Source organism: Telopea speciosissima, chromosome 5, assembly GCF_018873765.1.
Source record: "Telopea speciosissima isolate NSW1024214 ecotype Mountain lineage chromosome 5, Tspe_v1, whole genome shotgun sequence".
NCBI classification, from domain to species: Eukaryota; Viridiplantae; Streptophyta; class Magnoliopsida; order Proteales; family Proteaceae; genus Telopea; species Telopea speciosissima.
Genome location: NC_057920.1, coordinates 68289174 through 68308151, shown reverse-complemented (window position 1 = coordinate 68308151; position 18978 = coordinate 68289174). Strand labels below are relative to the sequence as shown.

The following is an 18978-nucleotide window of genomic DNA, read 5'->3' as shown; positions in this document are numbered from 1 at the left end:
GTGGTCCAACCAAAGGAAGAGAGACCATCCCCAATATGAGAATGGCATGAAGCACCAGGTGACGGGATCCTAAGATCTTGCGCCAAACCCAAGAAGAATCAACTGAAGCTGAAGCCGTCCAGATGGAATCCTGACGTAGAAGGCCCGAGTAAATCCAATCTACCCAGATGCTTTTCTTTTTTTAGAAACAATCTTCCAGATTAGCTTAATGATACCAGCCGAGTTCACTTCTCTGATTCTTCTAATGCCCAAGCCACCTTCCTTCTTAGGCAAGCACACAGCAACCCAGCTTAAAGGATGCAGAAATCTTGAAGAATCATTACCCTTCCAAAGAAAGGAAGCCAATAGAGATTCCAAAGAGATCGACTACTGGTTATTATACCTTTTTTGGAGGTAATTTGGTTACTTGGAAGAGCAAGAAACAAACCACTGTTGTTCGTTCCAGTACTGAGGCTAAGTACAGAGCTATGGCTCATACCGCTGCAAAATTGATGGGGGTTCGTTCTTTTGCTCGTGAACTTGGTTATTCCAATGATCAGCCCATGGAGATGTACTGTGATAATCAAGCTGCCATTTATATTGCCAACAGCCTTGTTTTCCATGAACGGACCAAGCACATTGAGGTTGGCTGTCATTTTGTTCGAGATGCAGTTTAGAAGAAGCTAATTACTACCAAGGTTCAAGATCTCGCGATATATTGGTATCTCGGGCTGGCTGAGATATCCGAAATGTACCGAAATATGGTATTTTTTCTGCCATATTTCGGCAGTACATTTCGGTGAGTTTTTCGCCATATTAAGGCCTGATACTTCATGTATACCCTTATTTAAGCTAAATAAACACATTTAAACCTTCAAATTACAAAAAAGTGAACTCAAAATGGTGTTTTGGGTTTGCCCCCTTGATTGACAGTATACGATCGGACCCTGATGTAAAAATAGTTAAATACACATTGTATAATAAGTACTCAAAGACATAATAACAAATTGAAACAAAGTAATGAATCAAAATTAAAGTCAAATGTGCATTAAAAATACCTAATAATAATTGCTATGCCTTCCTGGATCCACCCACTTATGCTCCGCTGGAGTCGACGTCCATTGTCCTCTGTCTGAAGGACATACGTGGACAACGGTATAGTTTTGGAGAAGAAACGAGTGTAGTCATCCACAATTACCATGTAAATGGAGTCATCAACATATTGAAGGTAACCTATCCTAGGATATTGGTGACCAATCTGTGACTGTGAAGAACCATGACTACCCACTAATCCAGTATGATGTGATGTCGGTGCTGGGCCTGCTGGCAGCATGTATGGCTGGTGAGTTAGGTAGCTAGTGTATGAAAAGATGTCGTCTACAAAAGATGATCGAGTAGGACCAGTACGTCCCTGGGGCTGGTACTGGGACTGGGAGTCATAGTCCCCAACGAACTGCACATATCCATATCCACCTTGAGGTTGTGATGTAGTATAATCCGATGACGATGGAGTAATATGTGCGTCAAAAGATGGGGCATGCCAATGCCCACTCGATCCTCCCTCCCTATCACCCATACTCAATCCGCCAACAGAGCTAGATAACTCATCAATATCCATATAATCAACAGCCTGTGTCTACCGACCCCTACGCTCCCTGGTGTATGATAAGGGGGTACGTGAGGGTGCAGGTGTGGCCTCATGTGCACCGTGGTCCGTATCTTGTGTGGCATGATCAAATTGTGTTTCTCCGGTGAATTGGACTGGCTCTACAGGCGCCGTCTGCTGGTCTACCACATAACGCTCTTGCATTCCATCTATTGAGATGTGTTACCCGATATTATAAGGGTATTTTTGGTTTTTTATTTATGCTTTATTTATGTACTTTTGAACAAGGGTAGGATTGTAATTTGGGCTGTGACACTGTTCACGTGAACAGTATCGTGAATAGTATCGTGAACAATGTTTCCCTTTGTAATCTCTTTTATTATTATTATTATAAATAGAGAGCTTACTTGATCTCATTGATCATTCAAGCCATTCACGAAATTCCTGTTTTGTTAACGTGGCATCAGAGCCAAATACACTCTTATCTAGGTTTTCAAAACCCACCTCCCTCCCTTCGATTTTTTTCTCCTTCCCTTCTTCTTTCTTCCTTTCTTTTGGTTCTTCTTCTCCCATTAGGGCAGCACTACTGAAGTAATCGTAATGATCTAGCTGCTGCCCCAATATACCTCCTTTGTTATGCCTCTTTTTTGGATCGAGTGGAGCTGAAGCACTGCCTGCGATTTGAAGATTTCTATTTTTTTTGGAGATCAGGCCTCTACATCTGTTTCAGCTGCATCTTCTATTGTGGGATCTTTATGTGATATTGTTCTCAGTCCCTATTCACTTCATCAAATTGGTTGAAGACCCCAGCCCCTTATCGATCTCTCTTCTCAGGGTTTTTTTCAAAACCCTGACATTAATCGATCTTGGGGTTGGGCTGCTGGTTCCTGCTGCATCTGATTGGCACCCTTGCTGCCTTCATTCGACATCATTCCCAGCCTACATATCTGAGATTTTTCACTCCAATACAGTCCTTTTCTATTGGGGGTCGATTCCAGAATTTTTTTGGAAATTTTTTGGCTGTTTGCTGCTTCATTGAAGATTGGTTACCTGCTGCAATGACTGGTTCAGATTCTTCTTCGGCCTCTTCTGGCATTGATGGCCAGCCCTGGACTGATTTTCTTTCCCTTGCTACTCCAATCAAACTTGATGGCTCTAACTACCTGAAGTGGTCTCGGTCTACCTATTTTACAGTAGCTGGTCGTGGCCTCACTGGCCATCTTCTTGGGACAACAACTAAACCAGTGAAGAGGGTTCTCAGCTCAACAAGTGGTTATCGAATGATGCGATGGTGATTTCCTACTTGATCCATTCTATGCAAGAGGATATCTCAGACAATTTTCTTCTACTGGACACTGCCCATACTATCTGGAATGGTGCCAAAGAGACTTATGGTCGTACGGGGAATGATGCACAGGTCTATGAGATTAGAAAGAAGGCTAATGCCACTACCCAACAGGAGCTCTCTGTCTCCAAATACTATGCTGCCCTCAAGAACATGTGGCAGCAATTGGATCATTACTCCGACTATCGCCCTCTCATCAGCATCGATCTGGCTGCCTATTGCAAACACGTTGACAAAATACGTGTATGATTTTTTGGCTGACTAAATATGGAGTTTGATCCTATTCGGGTGCAAGTACTTGGGCAGTCCCCTTTTCCATCCCTAGAGCAGACCTTTGCAAGTTGCTTCCAGTACTCCTTCTCTTACCACTACTGATGGTGGTACTGCTGTCCCTAAAGGTCCTGTCAAGTGTGAACACTGCAACAGGCTCTATCATACTAAGGCTCAATGCTGGAAGCTCCAAGGGAAGCCTGCTGATTTTGAGGAAAAGAAAGCCCGTGGGAAGTTTAAGCCCAAGGCTCATATGGCTGATTCTCCTACTACTGCTGCTGCTGCCCCTTCATCTGATATTGGGCTTACTCAGGATGAGCTTCTAGCTTTCCGTCGCATGCTACAGGCCTCTTCCGCTGCCTCCACTACGGCATCTACACCAGCCCCCTCCTGGTTCTAATTTTGCCTCGGTACTCCACGAGAGTCTGTGTGCATCACTGTATCCATCCTTGGATTATAGATTCCGGTGCCACGACCACATGACTAGCTCCTCCCATGTATTTCATCTTTATTCTCCATCTTCCGCAAAGACAGTGTTTGAGTAGCTAATGGTTCCCTTTCTCCTATTAATGGGAAGGGTTCCATATGTCGCTCACCTACCCTTTCATTAAAATCTGTTTTGCATGTTCCGTCCTTTTCTACCAACCTTCTCTCTATTAGTAGTCTAACTAGAGATCTGAACTAAACCGACTTTTTCCCTTCTCATTGTGTCATACAGATCCGGAGACGGGCGCACGATTGGGGGTGGTAAGATGCGAGGTGGTCTCTACTTACTTGACCGGTCAGCCTTCTACTTTGCATTCGGCTTCCTCTCTGACTCATCATTTACATCCACCTCGTCCCCTGACCTTCATCTCTGGCACTGCCGACTTGGTCATCCATCCCTTAGTACTTTGTCTCTTTTGTTTCCGAGCTTGATTAAGCATTGTAATAGGAATGAGTTTTTATGTGAGGCTTGTGTTTTGGCCAAATAGACTCGTTCTAGTTATTCTTCATTAAATAAAAGAAGTGAGTTTCCTTTTGCTTTGGTTCATTCTGATCTGTGGGGCCCTGCCCGTTGTACTTCCCTTTCTGGTCATCGATGGTTTGTCTCGTTTATTGATTGTTATACTCGTGTCACTTGGGTGTACATGATGAACCATAAAAGTGAGGTCTTCCACTGTTTTCAGTTATTTCATCGTATGGTTTAGACCCAATTCAATGCCACCTTGCGCATTTTACGCAGTGATAATGGCAGAGAGTACATGGAGGGTCAGTTCCAACTTTATTTGGCTGCACATGGTATTGTCCATCAGACCAACTGTGTTGACACACCTGCCCAGAATGGGTTTGCTGAAAGGAAAAATAGACATCTCCTTGAGGTAGCCCGGGCCATTATGTTTGCACGGCAGGTTCCTTCTCACCACTGGGGTGATGCCATTCTTACCGCTGCTTCTCTCATCAACCGTGTGCCTACCCGTGTCCTTGATGGTCGTTCCCTTGTTGATCTCCTCCAGGGTTCCTCCTCCTTTGTGGTTCCCCCCAAAGTTTTTGGTTGTGTTTGCTATGTCCGCAATCATCATCCTCATGGGAAATTTGATCCACGGAGCATTCGGTGTATTTTTCTGGGCTATTTTGCGACCCAGAAAGGATACAAGTGTTACCATCCACCTTCTCGTCGTACTTTTGTCTCCATGGATATTGTCTTCCATAAGTCCTTGTCATATTATTCCCAGACACTTCTTCAGGGGGAGCAGGATCAGGGTTTTGAAGATGTGTCTGCTATTCTTCCGGCTTCTATTTAGGGGGAGCCCTCTGTAACTTCAGCTCCTATAGTGGCTCCTATTCAGGGGGAGCGTAGACCAGTCAGTCCAATCCCTGTTGATAAGGTATATACCAGGGAGCGCACAGGACAAGTTGAGACTACCACCAGCACCATACCACCTCCACAATCATCTGCACTTGATCCAGATCCAGACCCTACTACATCATCTGGTAAGGATCCTTCCCTTGACTTACATATCGTTGTTCGTAAAGGCGTTAGGTCATGCACCCAACACCCCATCTCCAATGTTGTTTCCTATGATGCTTTATCTCCTTCCTATCGTGCATTTGTTTCTTCTCTTTCCTCTGTTTCTATTCCTCAGAAATGGCAGGAGGCGATTGCAGATCCAAAGTAGAAAACAGCCATGATGGAAGAAATGATGGCCTTACTTAAAAATGAGACATGGGAGCTAGTTGTTCTTCCTTTGGGTAAGAAACCAGTCGGGTGCAAATGGGTATTTGTTGTCAAGCAGAAGCCAGATGGAACAGTGGATAGATATAAAGCCAGGCTTGTGGCCAGAGGCTTCACTCAAACTTATGGGATCGACTACCAAAAGACATTTTCCCCTGTTGCGAAGTTGAACACTGTCCGGGTCTTACTGTCTTGTGCTATCAACTTTGGCTGGGACCTACAACAGTTGGATGTAAAAAATGCATTTCTTCATGAGGAGTTGGAAGAGGAGGTTTATATGGATGTTCCTCCGGGTTTTTCCTCTGACAAGACCCATGGGAAAGTTTGTAGGCTCAAAAGGGCACTCTATGGTTTGAAGCAATCTCCACAGGCATGGTTTGGTAGGTTTCATAAAGCCATGGTCTCCTGTGGATACAAACAGAGTCATGCTGATCACACTCTGTTCATCAAGCGAAAGGGAGAAAAGGTCACTCTTCTCATAGTTTATGTTGATGACATAGTTGTGACTGTTCATCAAGCGAAAGGAAATTTCTCACCTGAAGGCTTTCTTGGGACGGGAATTTGACATAAAAGATCTAGGACAGCTAAGATATTTTCTTGGGATTGAAGTTGCCCGTTCTCCAAAAGGCATCTTTCTCTCCCAGAGAAAGTATGTTCTAGATTTACTATCAGAGACTAGTTTGCTTGGTTGTCATCCTTGTGACACTCCCTTAGAAGCTACTACCCGTCTACAAGAGAAGGATGGTGAACCTGTTGGTAAGGGCAGATATTAACGATTGGTGGGCAAGCTGATTTATCTCTCCCACACCAGACCAGATATTGCCATTGTTGTGAGTTTTGTGAGCCAGTTCATGCATGATCCTTATTCTACTCACATGGCTGATGTTCTTTGCATTCTCCATTACTTGAAGTTAGCTCCAGGAAAGGGGATCCTTTTGTCTCCTCATGACCATCTTCGCATTGAGGCTTACACATATGCTGACTGGGGTGGTAACCCTGACAGGAAATCTACCTTCGGCTATTGTACTTTTGTTGGAGGAAATCTAGTCACATGGCGGAGTAAAAACCAAAATGTTGAGGCAAGATCTAGTGCTGAAGCTGAATTCCGTGCTATGGCCCAGGGCATATGTGAGTTACTGTGGCTTCAGAGTTTACTCCTTGATATCTGTGGTTCTGTTCATCTTCCAATGACATTGTACTATGACAACAAAGCAGCAATTAGCATTGCCCACAATCCAGTGCAATATGACCGTACCAAATATGTGGAGATTGACAGACACTTCATTAAGGAGAAGTTAGAGAGTGGGCAGATTTGTATTCCTTTTGTGAAGTCTAGAGATCAACTGACTGATGTCTTCACCAAAGGGTTGAGTGGGAAGTTGTTTAATCCTAGTCAAGTCAAGTTGGGCATGTGTGATATCTATGGCCCAACTTGAGGGGGAGTGTTGAGATGTGTTACCCGATATTATAAGGGTATTTTTGGTTTTTTATTTATGCTTTATTTATGTACTTTTGAACAAGGGTAGGATTGTAATTTGGGCTGTGACACTGTTCACGTGAACAGTATCGTGAACAGTGTCATGAATAGTATCGTGAACAATGTTTCCCTTTGTAATCTCTTTTATTATTATTATTATAAATAGAGACCTTGACTGATCTCATTGATCATTCAAGCCATTCACGAAATTCCTGTTTTGTTAACACCATCAAATGCTTCACCACCACCACCATCATCATCATCACTGCCATCATCATTACCATCACCATCACTTCCATCAGTTCCAGTCTAAGTCTGATTCCTACCAGTACCACCGGAGGACCTGGACCAATCATCATCCTCATCAGCATTGCCACCTGTGGGCTGGAATGGTATGGGTGATGCTTCCCGTGCGTATATCTAACCCTCGTCAGCCATATAGTCATCCACATCAGCACCCATCTCAAAAGCTATCAAGGGGTCTGGCCTACCTCCCTCCTAATCCAACACCGGCTCACCTTTATCCCTCACCTAATCCACAATAGGGTCCTCATCATCTGAGTCAACCTCAAAGATGTCGGCAAGGTCAATAGTGCCCCTTTGTCCCTCATGTCCCATGCATATGTGTTGTAGTTTCAGCCTCAAGTTGTAGTACACACACACCATGTCAGATAGACGTTCGGAACCCAATCTGTTGCGCCTCTTGGAGTGGATGAGCAAAAACATACTCCAGTTCCTCTCACAATCAGATCCGGAACATGTTTGGGAAAGAACCTTGATTGCTATTCTCCTTAAATTCTCAGCCGATTCCCCATACAACACTCACCATTCAGCTACATTACAAGTTTCCAACAAAAAAATACGTGCCAAAATTTTCACAACTTACAACTTTCAATACATATGTAATTTAAAAGAATAAGATATTGAATTGAGTACCAACATCACCACGTGCTCTGCCTTGTAATGCAGCATCAGTTCCAAAACTCCCCAATGCATCCCTAAAAATCTTTATCTATACCCATGTGGAAAATTAGTAACGACTCATTAACTAATTACTACTTACTTATTATATTCTAAATGAATTATAAGACTCACCTCATTGTTGCATATAAATTGTAGTCTACCATCTGGCTCCAACTTTTTTACTACTTGTTTCACAGCATCAATGAGTTGAATATCCAACCCAAGCCTATTATTATATTGATACTTGGGGTTAAAGTAGTATGCTGAAAATTGACATATAGAAATGAGATATTGTAATTAGTAATATTACTAAGAAACTAAGATATGAATTAGTTACATAAACAAAATTACTCACCAGCCTTATGCAGTGGATGCATAAGTAGATTCTCCCAACAAACATTGATAATGTCCAAGAAGTGCTTACTACTACCAAGAGCCACATTGTAGACATTATCCTTCATCAAGTCCATTGCAGCATATAGGACTGGTATGGTGGGGCCCTTGAGAGCGAAGTCTGCTATATGTAGAACTTTAACAACTGGCTCCAAAACTTTCACCACTTTGACTAGCTTTGTCCAAAATTCCTCAGGGGACATGGTTATCTGTGCTTCCCTCCCACCTGTGGTATTGGAACCCTTCCATCCAAACCACTCCTGAGAATCAAACATTGATCTCAACCCGGCCTTCTTTGTCTCAAAGCTTTTTAGGGCAATATAGTTTGTAGTGAATCAAGTGATGCTCGGCCTCGCCAAGTCACCCCCCACATTTTTCCCTCAATAGATTTAGTGCAAAGGAGTGGTTGTATACAAAGTTGGTGACTTGTCTTGTACTTTCCACCACAGTCTTCACCAACTTTAACTTCCCCTTATCCTTCAGCATTAAATCAATGCAATGGGCCGCACAAGAAATCCAGAAGAACCGGTACTTACTGTTATTCATCATCTTCTCACCGACCTTCTTAAAGTTGCTTCCGTTATCCGTTACAATCTGGACAACGTTCTCTATTCCTACATCTTTTTCAACCACTTCCTTCAACAATCTATAAATATATTTTGCATCCTTTATCTCTTTGGATGCATCCACAGATTTGAGGAAAACTGTCCTCCCATCACAATATACCATAAAATTGATGATGGACTTTCTTGTAGGCCCAGTCCAACCATCTACCATTATAGTCACCCCATATGTCTCCCACATACTCCTCATCTCCCCAATGTACTCATCAATCTCAGACTTCTGTTGAGGTAAATAAACACTCATTACCTCATATGGGGTGGGCCCCTTGAACCCTGGGCCAGCCTCTGCAATTGTATCAATCATGGTATCATAATGGGGGCCTTGTGCGGTGTTTGCTAGGATGGTATGGTATAGCATCCACTTAGCTATTGACTCTTTCACTAACCCCTTCATATTCTTCCATACTCTTTTGATTTTTGGTTGAGTGCTTCCCTTCTTCCTATGTAGTTTAGGATCTGATATTAATGGTGGTACTGGTATCGATAGAGGTGTTAGAGCTACCTTCATACTTTGTGATCTTTTAAAAGGATTCAACAACCCCCCAACTCTAGAACCTCCAGATGTGTCTGCTCCTCCACTACCCCCTACTCTCTGTCTCTGCTAATCTTCTTGAAAACTAACTATACTCCTTGAAACAGACCGTTAAAAGTCCCAAGCCTCTTGTGGTGTCTGTATATCAGCAGGCACATAGATGGGGTCATTACTGTCATCATCATCAATCATCACCATCATCATCATGGTATTGTCCTCCTCCTCCCATTAAACTCCTCACTGCCTCCTTTAGTAGTTCCCTTACCCTCAACTTTTAGGCCTTCCTCTTATTCTTTCCCCACAAACTGTCACCAACTTCCCTAGCTACTTAAGTAGGGACCATATGGTAACCTACAACATCTTTAGATCCTCCAGTCAGATGTTGTTTAAGTCTACTGGACCCACCTCCCAAAAACTGCATGTGATAATAGTTACATTGGGATTTTCTCTTATCCCCATCAATTGGAGTGCCATGTAACCATGCAATGTCAACCCTAGGCTGCCTGGCTGGCCTCTGCTCTCTCTGCTCCCTCTGTTGACTACTTTCCCCTACCTTCTGCTTTCCTTTCGCACGTTGTCTTTCTCGATCCACCATAATAATACTTGTTTACTACAATGTAAGTAAAACAAATGATTAAAAACTTAATGTAGAAGTACTTCAATTGAGACTTTGAGAGTAGTAAAACAATTGTATAGCTATTTAATATTTTTCCCCTAACTCTTATATTTTTCTCATAATTAAAAACAATTTTTTATAAATAATTTTCATATAAATATTGACCTAACACAACAAAACCGAAATGATTAAACATAATATATACCTAATGCACTTCAAAAACATGTAGAAATTACTTTTATATTTTTTCATGATTTTTCAAACCAAAACCTAATATTTTTCCTTATTTATTTCCTTTTTTAATTTTTAAATATTTTTCTTAATTTCCAAAAATAAAAATAATTATTTATGGGCAGAAAAATATTTTTGACACCGTGAAGCCGTAGGTCGGCCATTGGTGTCGAACATATATTTAATTGATCCCCATCCAATTTATATTACGCCTAATTTATAACTATTTTTGTTGTAGGAAAATCAATTTTTTAAATCAGAAAATTAAAAAAATAAAATACATATGGAAACAAAATTTCGACACCATGAGGTTGTAGATCGGCCTCCGGTGTCTAACATATATTAATATCATCACCATCTAACAACTCTTGAACATAGTAATTTCAAAAAAATTAGTTTTAAAGAAAAAGGGTTTACCTTAAATAGTGAAAAATCCTTGGAGGATGTGCTTGGATGAGGCTCCAACGTGTTTTCGGCGACAATCCGTCGAAAATGAGGATGAACAATTCTTGGATGATGCTTGGAAGAGTGGAAGAAGAGGAAAAAATGAAGGATTTAGAGCTCTATGTAGGTCTCAGTCAAAATATCGACTGAGACTTACGAAATTCTGATTTTAAACCCATAGTCACATGAGCATTTAAGTTAAAATGGAATATTTCGACGATACTTAGTGATATCACGAAATATTGCCGATATCTCACGAAATATCGTTGAAATATTGTATTTTTTCATTTCGACCAGCCATATTGTCTCGGTAGGCTCGAGATTTCCGAAATATGCTGATATATCGGCGATATTTCGTGAAATCTTGAACCATGATTACTACTCCTTTTGTTCATTCACAGTTTCAGCTTGGAGATATGTTTACAAAGGCTTCATTTCGACCTCAGTTCTTGGGTTGTTATTCCAAGCTGGATCTCGGTGATGTCTACGCTCTAGCTTGAGGGGGAGTGTTAAGAGTTGTCGATTAGAGTTTACAGGTTTCAAGGGATATTTTAGTCTTATTTGTGTTTCTAGTTTATTCTATTGCCTTAGGGGTATTTTAGGGAGTTCATATGTAATTCTTTTGCTGCTGATATTATAACTAACATTGCCCTCCCCATGATTTGATCTTAACCAAATCGTAAGGGAGGTTACCCTCTCAATCGATCTCTCTTTCTTCTCTTCTCTTTCTCTACTTTCTTCTTCTTCTTTCTTCATTGCTGCTGATCAGACTTAGGGTTCTATTTCATTACACCAATCATAGAGAGATCCAACTAAAAAGGCCATCATGGACCAAGATCCAAACGGATCAATGACACTGATCTCAATCCTAGGATGGTCATCCAGAAAGTTTGGAAATGGGCTTTAATATCCTTAGTCAGATAGAAGCAAGCACAACAAGCTAAACTTGCTAGTTTATTGAAAATTCTCTAAACAAGCGAAACAAGTAAAGGTCGCTTGCGATCTAGCAATAGGTGAGGTAGGGCTAGCCAAAACATTTCTCAATATTTTGAGAGTTCTTCTTCATCATGTGAAGAGGGAAGCGACTCATTTAGCTGACCGTCATGCTAACTTGGGTGTTAGGCCGAAATGAGAGCGCCGCAATGCTTTTGAAAGTCCTAATTTCTCAATCCTTCACTGAAAGCTTCTTTTCTTCTAAGTCTCAATCAGTGCAGGCCCCTAGTCAGTATGAAGGCTTTTCTGCCTCTCGGCTTCTTCAAACTCTTTCTGTAACTTTGCCCCTTTAAGCTTATTGGCAATATCACAGGCATGCCCTGCATACTTCTGTAGCTCAGCCTGCTGAGCCGTCTTTTCTATTAACTCATTATATATCTTTAGTGATCCACCATGCTGTTTCCAAATCAAATGTTGTAGGTTGAGGGGCACTCATCTGACTCATATGAACTGACGCCTCGGCTGCACTATAATTGCATCGCTTTCATCTTTGACATGGGCCTATTCATTTATTGTATGAAGATATGGGATAGATATAGATCAATCTATAATTATTTTCTAAAAGAATTTACATTTAAATTCTTGTATATGTACATGTAAATAGCTCTCCAATTCTATTCATAAGCTGATAAGACCTGTGGCAGATACAGTAGAGCGCATTAAGTAGACAGCAAAAAGGAAATTGCCTGCTATGAGACAGACAAGCCGCTCCTTCACTACTGCAGAGCGGCTTTGCTCAATCAATACTACACCATTTCACCCAATTGGTACATCCATTATAAACCTGAAACCATTACTAACGAAAAAAGAAAGTGTTAGTTGGGACCAGAAATTGCAGTGGAGCAGGATCCGAAGCGGTGGCTGGCTACAAGAATGGAATATTCCAAAGCATTCACTTCTGAAAGAATTTGAACTAATTGTGCCACTGGATGAAGGGGGATAGGTTCCTCTGGTCCAAAGAGTAAAAGGTCAGAGGTGAAACCTCCGATAACAGAGCCACCACAATGGCAGTGAAAACTACTAGTTGATAACTTTTCCTATCCTACGGCTTTTGCGGACTCGTGCATGCTGGCAAAGAATGTGTTATTCTCCTCCTCGTACAGTCATATTACATAGATGGTCCTTCATGGCACCATTCCTGGTTATCAGGGATTCTTCATAAAGGTAGGGGAATTTCATACAGCGGTTCATTCTCAAAAGATTATTGTTTGGCACTTACACCGATATTTCGAATATTAGCAAAAACTTGAATCCTCCCTTTTATCTAGGTCCACTGGAACTACTACTCCGATATGTGGATATGAAGCATTTCATTCTTCTTCCGTTCCAATGATAAATAAACAATATAGGTTACTGTGGACCAGATAGGCAGTATAGGTTACTAGGGACCAGACAGCATCAGGTTGTTGTAAACCAGATAAACAATATAGGTTATTGTGGACCACAAAGGCAGTATAAGTTACTGCGGACCAAACAACATCAGGTTGTTGTAAACCAAATAAATATGAATAGTTGTTGAATACCATCTTCACAGATTAAATTGTTGTTGAAAACACGAACAAATAAATAATAGTAATCTTTAGATAAAAATAGTCTTGAGTTGATGACTTGAGCAAATAAGAGAATAACAATCTTCAATAGCAGATAAGAGAATAATAATCTTCAATCTACCCCTCACTTGTATCATTACACGTGGACAAATAATGAGCACCAATAATCAGCATCTCAAAAGATGAGCACCACAAAAAAATCCAATCAAGAACAGCTGCAACAAGATCCCAATAAAATAATCTCCAATTCACCCCTATACAATAGAAATAATTTTCATGCAAGTAAGATCCAATAAATTAATTTCCAATCTCCCCTCACAATAGCAAATAATTGTCATGCAAGTGCCAATCTTCAGAAAGTGGAAATCCGAAACTGATGTAATTGAGGGCCCACCAAAGTAATAATATGGTAAATATATAAGTCCAATGGCATTTCTGTAATTACATCATGCAATCCCCAAGTAATGCAGACGCCGGATCAAAATACCCAATTGGGTTCGGTGTGGACCCACCCAAGTACTTGAGTAGGTCAATGTACAGTGATAGTGGCAGTTCTGTTAATAGATCAAATTCACAAGGGGAAGTGACAGAATTGTAATTACTTGGTTTGTGAAGAAGAGGGGTCACAAAGGGAGTTACCATTTATTGACAAGGGTCAGACTTCGAAGGGTTTATAAACTATGGACAAAAGAATAGGGGCAATCTTGGAAACAAGAGTAAAAAGAACACAAAAAAATTAAAATCACTCACGATTTGGAGGTTGTCTTCCACCTCCAGCCCGATAACAGCAGCGGCAAACCAGACCTAGTATTTAATCAATCGAACTCAGCCAAACAGTCTTGGATGGGTTCGAAACTTCACAGGTACGTTACTATTTCACTCATCTTTGATATCCATCACTCACTCAAGGGATTCAACCACTATCACACACCCGAAGTCTCAGGCCAAACCGATGAAACACCAAGGAGTCGAACTCAAGTTTTAGGGGGCTGGGCTACCACCTAGAAACAGAGCACAATGGACAGTATTTGGGGTTGAAACCGAAAGGAAGAGGAAATGAACAGAAACTCCAATCGCAGTACCAACAAGCAGTCTTCCACTTCAAGAAAAACAACACACAGGAGGTACCATAACCCCAATCGTAGGAATTCTCCAAAACTCCAATATATGATCAGAGTACGATCTCCTGGGCAGCAACCATTAATCTTCAGAGAATAAAAATAGAAAAAAAAAATAAAGGCAGAGAGAACAACAGAAATCCTTGTTTTTATTCTCCATTAACAAGAGGTTTTGACAGAGTTCAGTAGTAGAAGAAAGTAATCAACATCTATAGGAGATTTTTCCTTTTTTTTTCTTTTTCTTCTTCATTGCTCTGATACCATGTAAAAATGTAGAGAACTAAATAGAAAATAGAGAAGACTGAAGAGAAGAGAGACGAGAGAGAGAGAGAGAGAGAGTAGAGAGACAAAATAACGGAGAAGAACCCAGCGATAGTATCAGTGTAACTTCTACTTGAGTTTATTTATAATCCAATAACACTTAACTACATTTAGGAAACAAAACTCTCCTAAACTAGGAAACATATTCTCGGTGGGACACTCCCCGAAGCCGAGAATCCTCAAAACTTTAACAAACCCAAAAGAAGTGATAAAGAAAAATGTGCCAAGTAACTTTTAGGGAAAGTTTTTGCCACAATAGTTAATATACATTGAGTTTCAAGTTTCTAAGCCTTGGAACAAAATGGCAATTGTCACAAAGAGGACAGCCAATTCAATTACAAAAGTCCCAGTTAGATATTTTCTACACGTTCCCCTAACAAATTCCACTTCTTGAACACCATGATATAGCAATATCTGTTCGGTTTGGTGGCTTTTATCTAGACCGGTTAATGTGTTGGTTCAATGGTCTAGATGGAGTTAATGGAAAAAAAAGAGAATGAGTGAAGTCTTCAACAAGGATGGGTCTTCCAAGTAAGTGGAAGAAGTGGAGTCTTCCAAGTGTTGGAGGTTTCCAAGGAGGTGGAGTCTTCCAAGTAGGTAAAATCTTCAAGTGGAGGAGTTGAGTCTTCAACAATGTTGAAACTTCCAAGAGAGTGGACGTGGGTTGTTGGTTGAAGCATAGTACTAAAACTCGCGAAATTTCGGTCGAGATATCGAATATTTCGAGTATCTCGACCTGTCCGAAACGAAATGCAAGTCCGATATGAAAAAATGCAATATTTCGAATATTTCGGAAATTTCGGTCATCTCGTTTCGGAAATTTCGTAAATCTCGATAATTTCGGTCTCCTCGTTTCGAAAATTTTGGAGGAGAGAGAGTGAGTGGGCTTTCTCTAAGGAGAGAGAGTCAAATCTTGTTGAACAAGCATTAAGGAGAGAGAATTAGTGGGTTCTCTCTAAGGAGAGACAAAACCACTAAGTTGTGATGAGCCTTAGAAAGAGAAGAATATTTTCTAACCCCAACAGGTGGTATCAGAACCAATGGTTGGCGATCGAGTTTGGGTTGATGGAGTGGGTCGATGGTGAGAAAGCACGGTGTTATTAAGAGTAATGGAGGAGATTTCTTGAAAAAAGATGGACGAGTAACCTTACACTGCCAAGGGAAGGTTGTATGTTGTAGGATAGGAAGGTGCGGTTGGCACTCCTACAACATGGTTTGAGAAAGAGGATGCCTCCTCATAGTAAAGACGGTGGTCGAGGAACTAGAGGGGAATGTATGATGAAGGTTTGGACATTCGAGCCTCGAGGTACAAACGCTAGAGATGTGTCAGGTGAAGAATGGGGCTGAAATGGTGAGGGTTCTCCATTCGAGGTACTAGCACTAAAGATGTGCAGGGTGAAGAATGGGCTGGGACAATGAGGGTTCTCCATTCGAGGGACTAGCACTAGAGATGTGCAGGGTGAAGAATGAGACTGGAATGATGGGTGTTCAACCATTCGAGGGACTAGCACTAGAGATGTGCATGGTAAAGAATGTGGCTGAATATGGTTTTTTTTTTTTTTTTTTTAACAAGTCTTCAAGGTGGCTGCGATACAAGCCAAGGTGGAGATTGTTGGGTTTGGTGGCTTTTACCTAGACCGGTCGATGGGTTGGTTCAATGGTCTAGATGGAGCTAATGGAGAGGATGGGTCTTCCCAGTAAGTGGAAGAGGTGAAGTTTTCCAAGTGTTGGAGATTTCCAAGGAGGTGGAGTCTTCCAAGGAGGTGAAGTCTTCAAGTGGAGGAGTTGAATCTTCAACAATGTTGGAACTTCCACGAAAGTGGAAGTGGGTTGTTGGTTTAAGACATTAAGCATTGAGAGGAGAGAGTAAGTGGGCTTTCTTTAAGGAGAGAGAAAGTCAAATCTTGTTGAACAAGCATTGAGAGAGAGAGTTAGTTGGTTCTCTCTAAGGAGAGAGAAAACCACTAAGTTGTGATGAGCCTTATAAAAGAGAAAGGTGTCTTCCAAAGTGATGCTAGTGTTGATTCAAGAGTTGATCCAAGTATTGAGCAAAGATGTAAGGATCCAAGTGAGAGTCCAAGAGGTACAATGTTGGTGCAACATGTATACAAGGACTAAGCAAGGAGCCAAGGTGAAGGTATGTAAAGTGAATGGGAGATGAGAGAAGGGTATCCATAGAGGCTTGGGTTTGGGTATCAAATCGCACTCCGTGGATGTAGGCGGTTTTGCCGAACTAGGTAAATCCCTTGCCTCTTATTTGTGTATGTGATTGTTTTCTTTTGTATTTTTAGTTGATCTTGCACATACCGTTTTTGTGTGTTTCTCACATTGCAAAGAGAAAATTGGAAAGGTTGTTTTTCCAACCCCAACAATATCTTCAATTGAGAGCATCCACAAGCTAGAAGCAACTGAAATAACTACACTAACAAGGAAAGTCCTATGTTCCTTTCTAAAACAAATTGTGTTTCTTGCGCAGATGTAATCATGGACGACATTACAGTTGAAACTGCAGAAGGTAGAATATCTAGGAGTTTATCTCCTATTATGGTATCGTTTCTAGTTAATTTGGCCTTTTTCTTCTTTAATTTAATAACCTGGGAACATGAATACAAAGGGGGAAAAATCAAAGCATTAAGAAGTGATGTAAAAAAAAAAAACAGAAAGCAGTGAAGATTGAAGGATGGATATACGTTACCTCCTCAAGTATATTCTTGAAAAGGGTATCTTTCAGATAACTTGGCACACGGTCTCCAAGGTGTCCATCAAAGATGGCGAACAATCCAAGCTCGTGATTCTTTATATTCCTGTACTCCGCAACATGGTAATCCTCCATGTCGTGACCTGATTTCCCTTCCACCAGGTGGAATCCATGTGAGACTCTGTGACTCGAGGACTTGCTCCGCCCTTTCCCGGTGTCTGATGATGAGGAATTAAGACAAGCAGCATTCTTCGAGGATATCCGGTAAGTATGGAAACATGAAAAATCATCAGGAACATCCCAATTGAAATCAATCCAACTGCAAGAGAGGAAATTCCTACACACCCAAGCAATTTTTCATTTCTTTCTAACAAAAATTCGCACAGAAAAATAAGATATTTCAATACTATATTATTATACTTTTGAAAGGAAGATTATCACTTATAGTAACATCAGAGAAAATCATGCACAATTCACTAATTGAGGGATCTCAGAAAAATACTCCAGAACAAATTTGTAGTTTATAAAGTGAGCACCTTGCTATGCATAGCAGAAATAGGGAAAGCGAAGTTAAAAACGATGATAATAGACAGAGGGGGAAAAAAAAAAGGAAAAGAAAGAAGGAGATGTGGGGTTTGTAGTTTAAAGGAGAAAGGTCGGGAATTAACATGTACCTTGATCATATTAAGGAACTCGTTTGTCCTTCTAGTGTTAGTGGAAGCGTAGGAAACGAACTGTTTCTCCATATCCCAAACATAAGCCTCAGTACTACTTCTTCTTCTTCTTCTTCTTCTTCTTATTAAATGTATTTTAATCAATCGATCAATAAGTAAATAAACATAGAAACAGATTCATAGAAAGAGAAGGAACAAAGGATTTCCTGAATTGATTAAAGGATATTCCGTACCAATTAAAATATAATAATAAATCAGAAAAAGAGGATTGTTAAATCTATAGAGTCACAACTTATAGAAGGTATGATAATCGATGCTATTGCTATGAAAAAGAAAAGAACTGTATTCAAATGAAAGAGTAAAAGATCAGAGAGAGAGAGAGAGAGGACGTTGGACGGAAGAAAAAAGGAAGTGTCAGAGCGTTCAATTTCAAGCGTCTGGATGAACCTGGCTGGAAGGAAAGACGGAAATAAAAGGAGAGAGTGAGCGCAGACTTGAAGTAGGGCCGTAGGCCGGTGATCAAATCAACCAAAACTTGATAATAAAATCTGAAAAGAGTTCTGAAGTCTGAGGAATCGTCATATCTGAGGCAGATATCACACGATGAATGGAGATTGGATTTCCGTGTGGTCCCCCCAACCCTCCTCTCTCTCTCTCTCTCTCTCTCTCTCTCTCTCTCTCTCTCGTCCTGTTGGCTGAGATATATCTCTCCCTTTCTCGTCACCCGTTTTCCTTTCTTTTCCCTCCCTCGTTTCTTTGTTTGACCCTTCCTCTAGTTACTATTTTCTTCGCCCGACTTCCTTCGTCAAAACTAGGAAAGTTTTTAAATGATCTTTTTCCACGCGGCAGAAAAGGAGAATATGATGCCGGTCGAAGATGGTTAAAATCGGAATCCGACCGAAAGCTGCCTAATGCTGTTAGTGAGCGGTG

The 18978-nt window shown here is 41.0% G+C and overlaps 1 protein-coding gene across 2 annotated transcripts in view; it reads right to left on the bottom strand.

Annotated features, from left to right (window-relative positions):
• LOC122661085 (probable protein phosphatase 2C 44) overlaps positions 1-18189 on the bottom strand; it is a 53705-nt gene extending 35516 nt beyond the window's left edge. Inside the window, exons 1-3 of one of the 2 annotated variants that reach the window (XM_043856404.1) lie at positions 18115-18133; positions 18049-18081; positions 17372-17623 (exon numbers count right to left, since the gene is read on the bottom strand). In XM_043856404.1, the coding sequence (XP_043712339.1) occupies positions 17372-17623; positions 18049-18081; positions 18115-18120 (291 nt within the window). In that variant the 5' untranslated portion in view covers positions 18121-18133. Of the gene's footprint in view, positions 1-17371; positions 17624-18048 lie in introns of both variants that reach the window. The other variant, XM_043856402.1, reaches the window with a different exon arrangement.
• Positions 18190-18978: the final 789 nt, after the last annotated feature.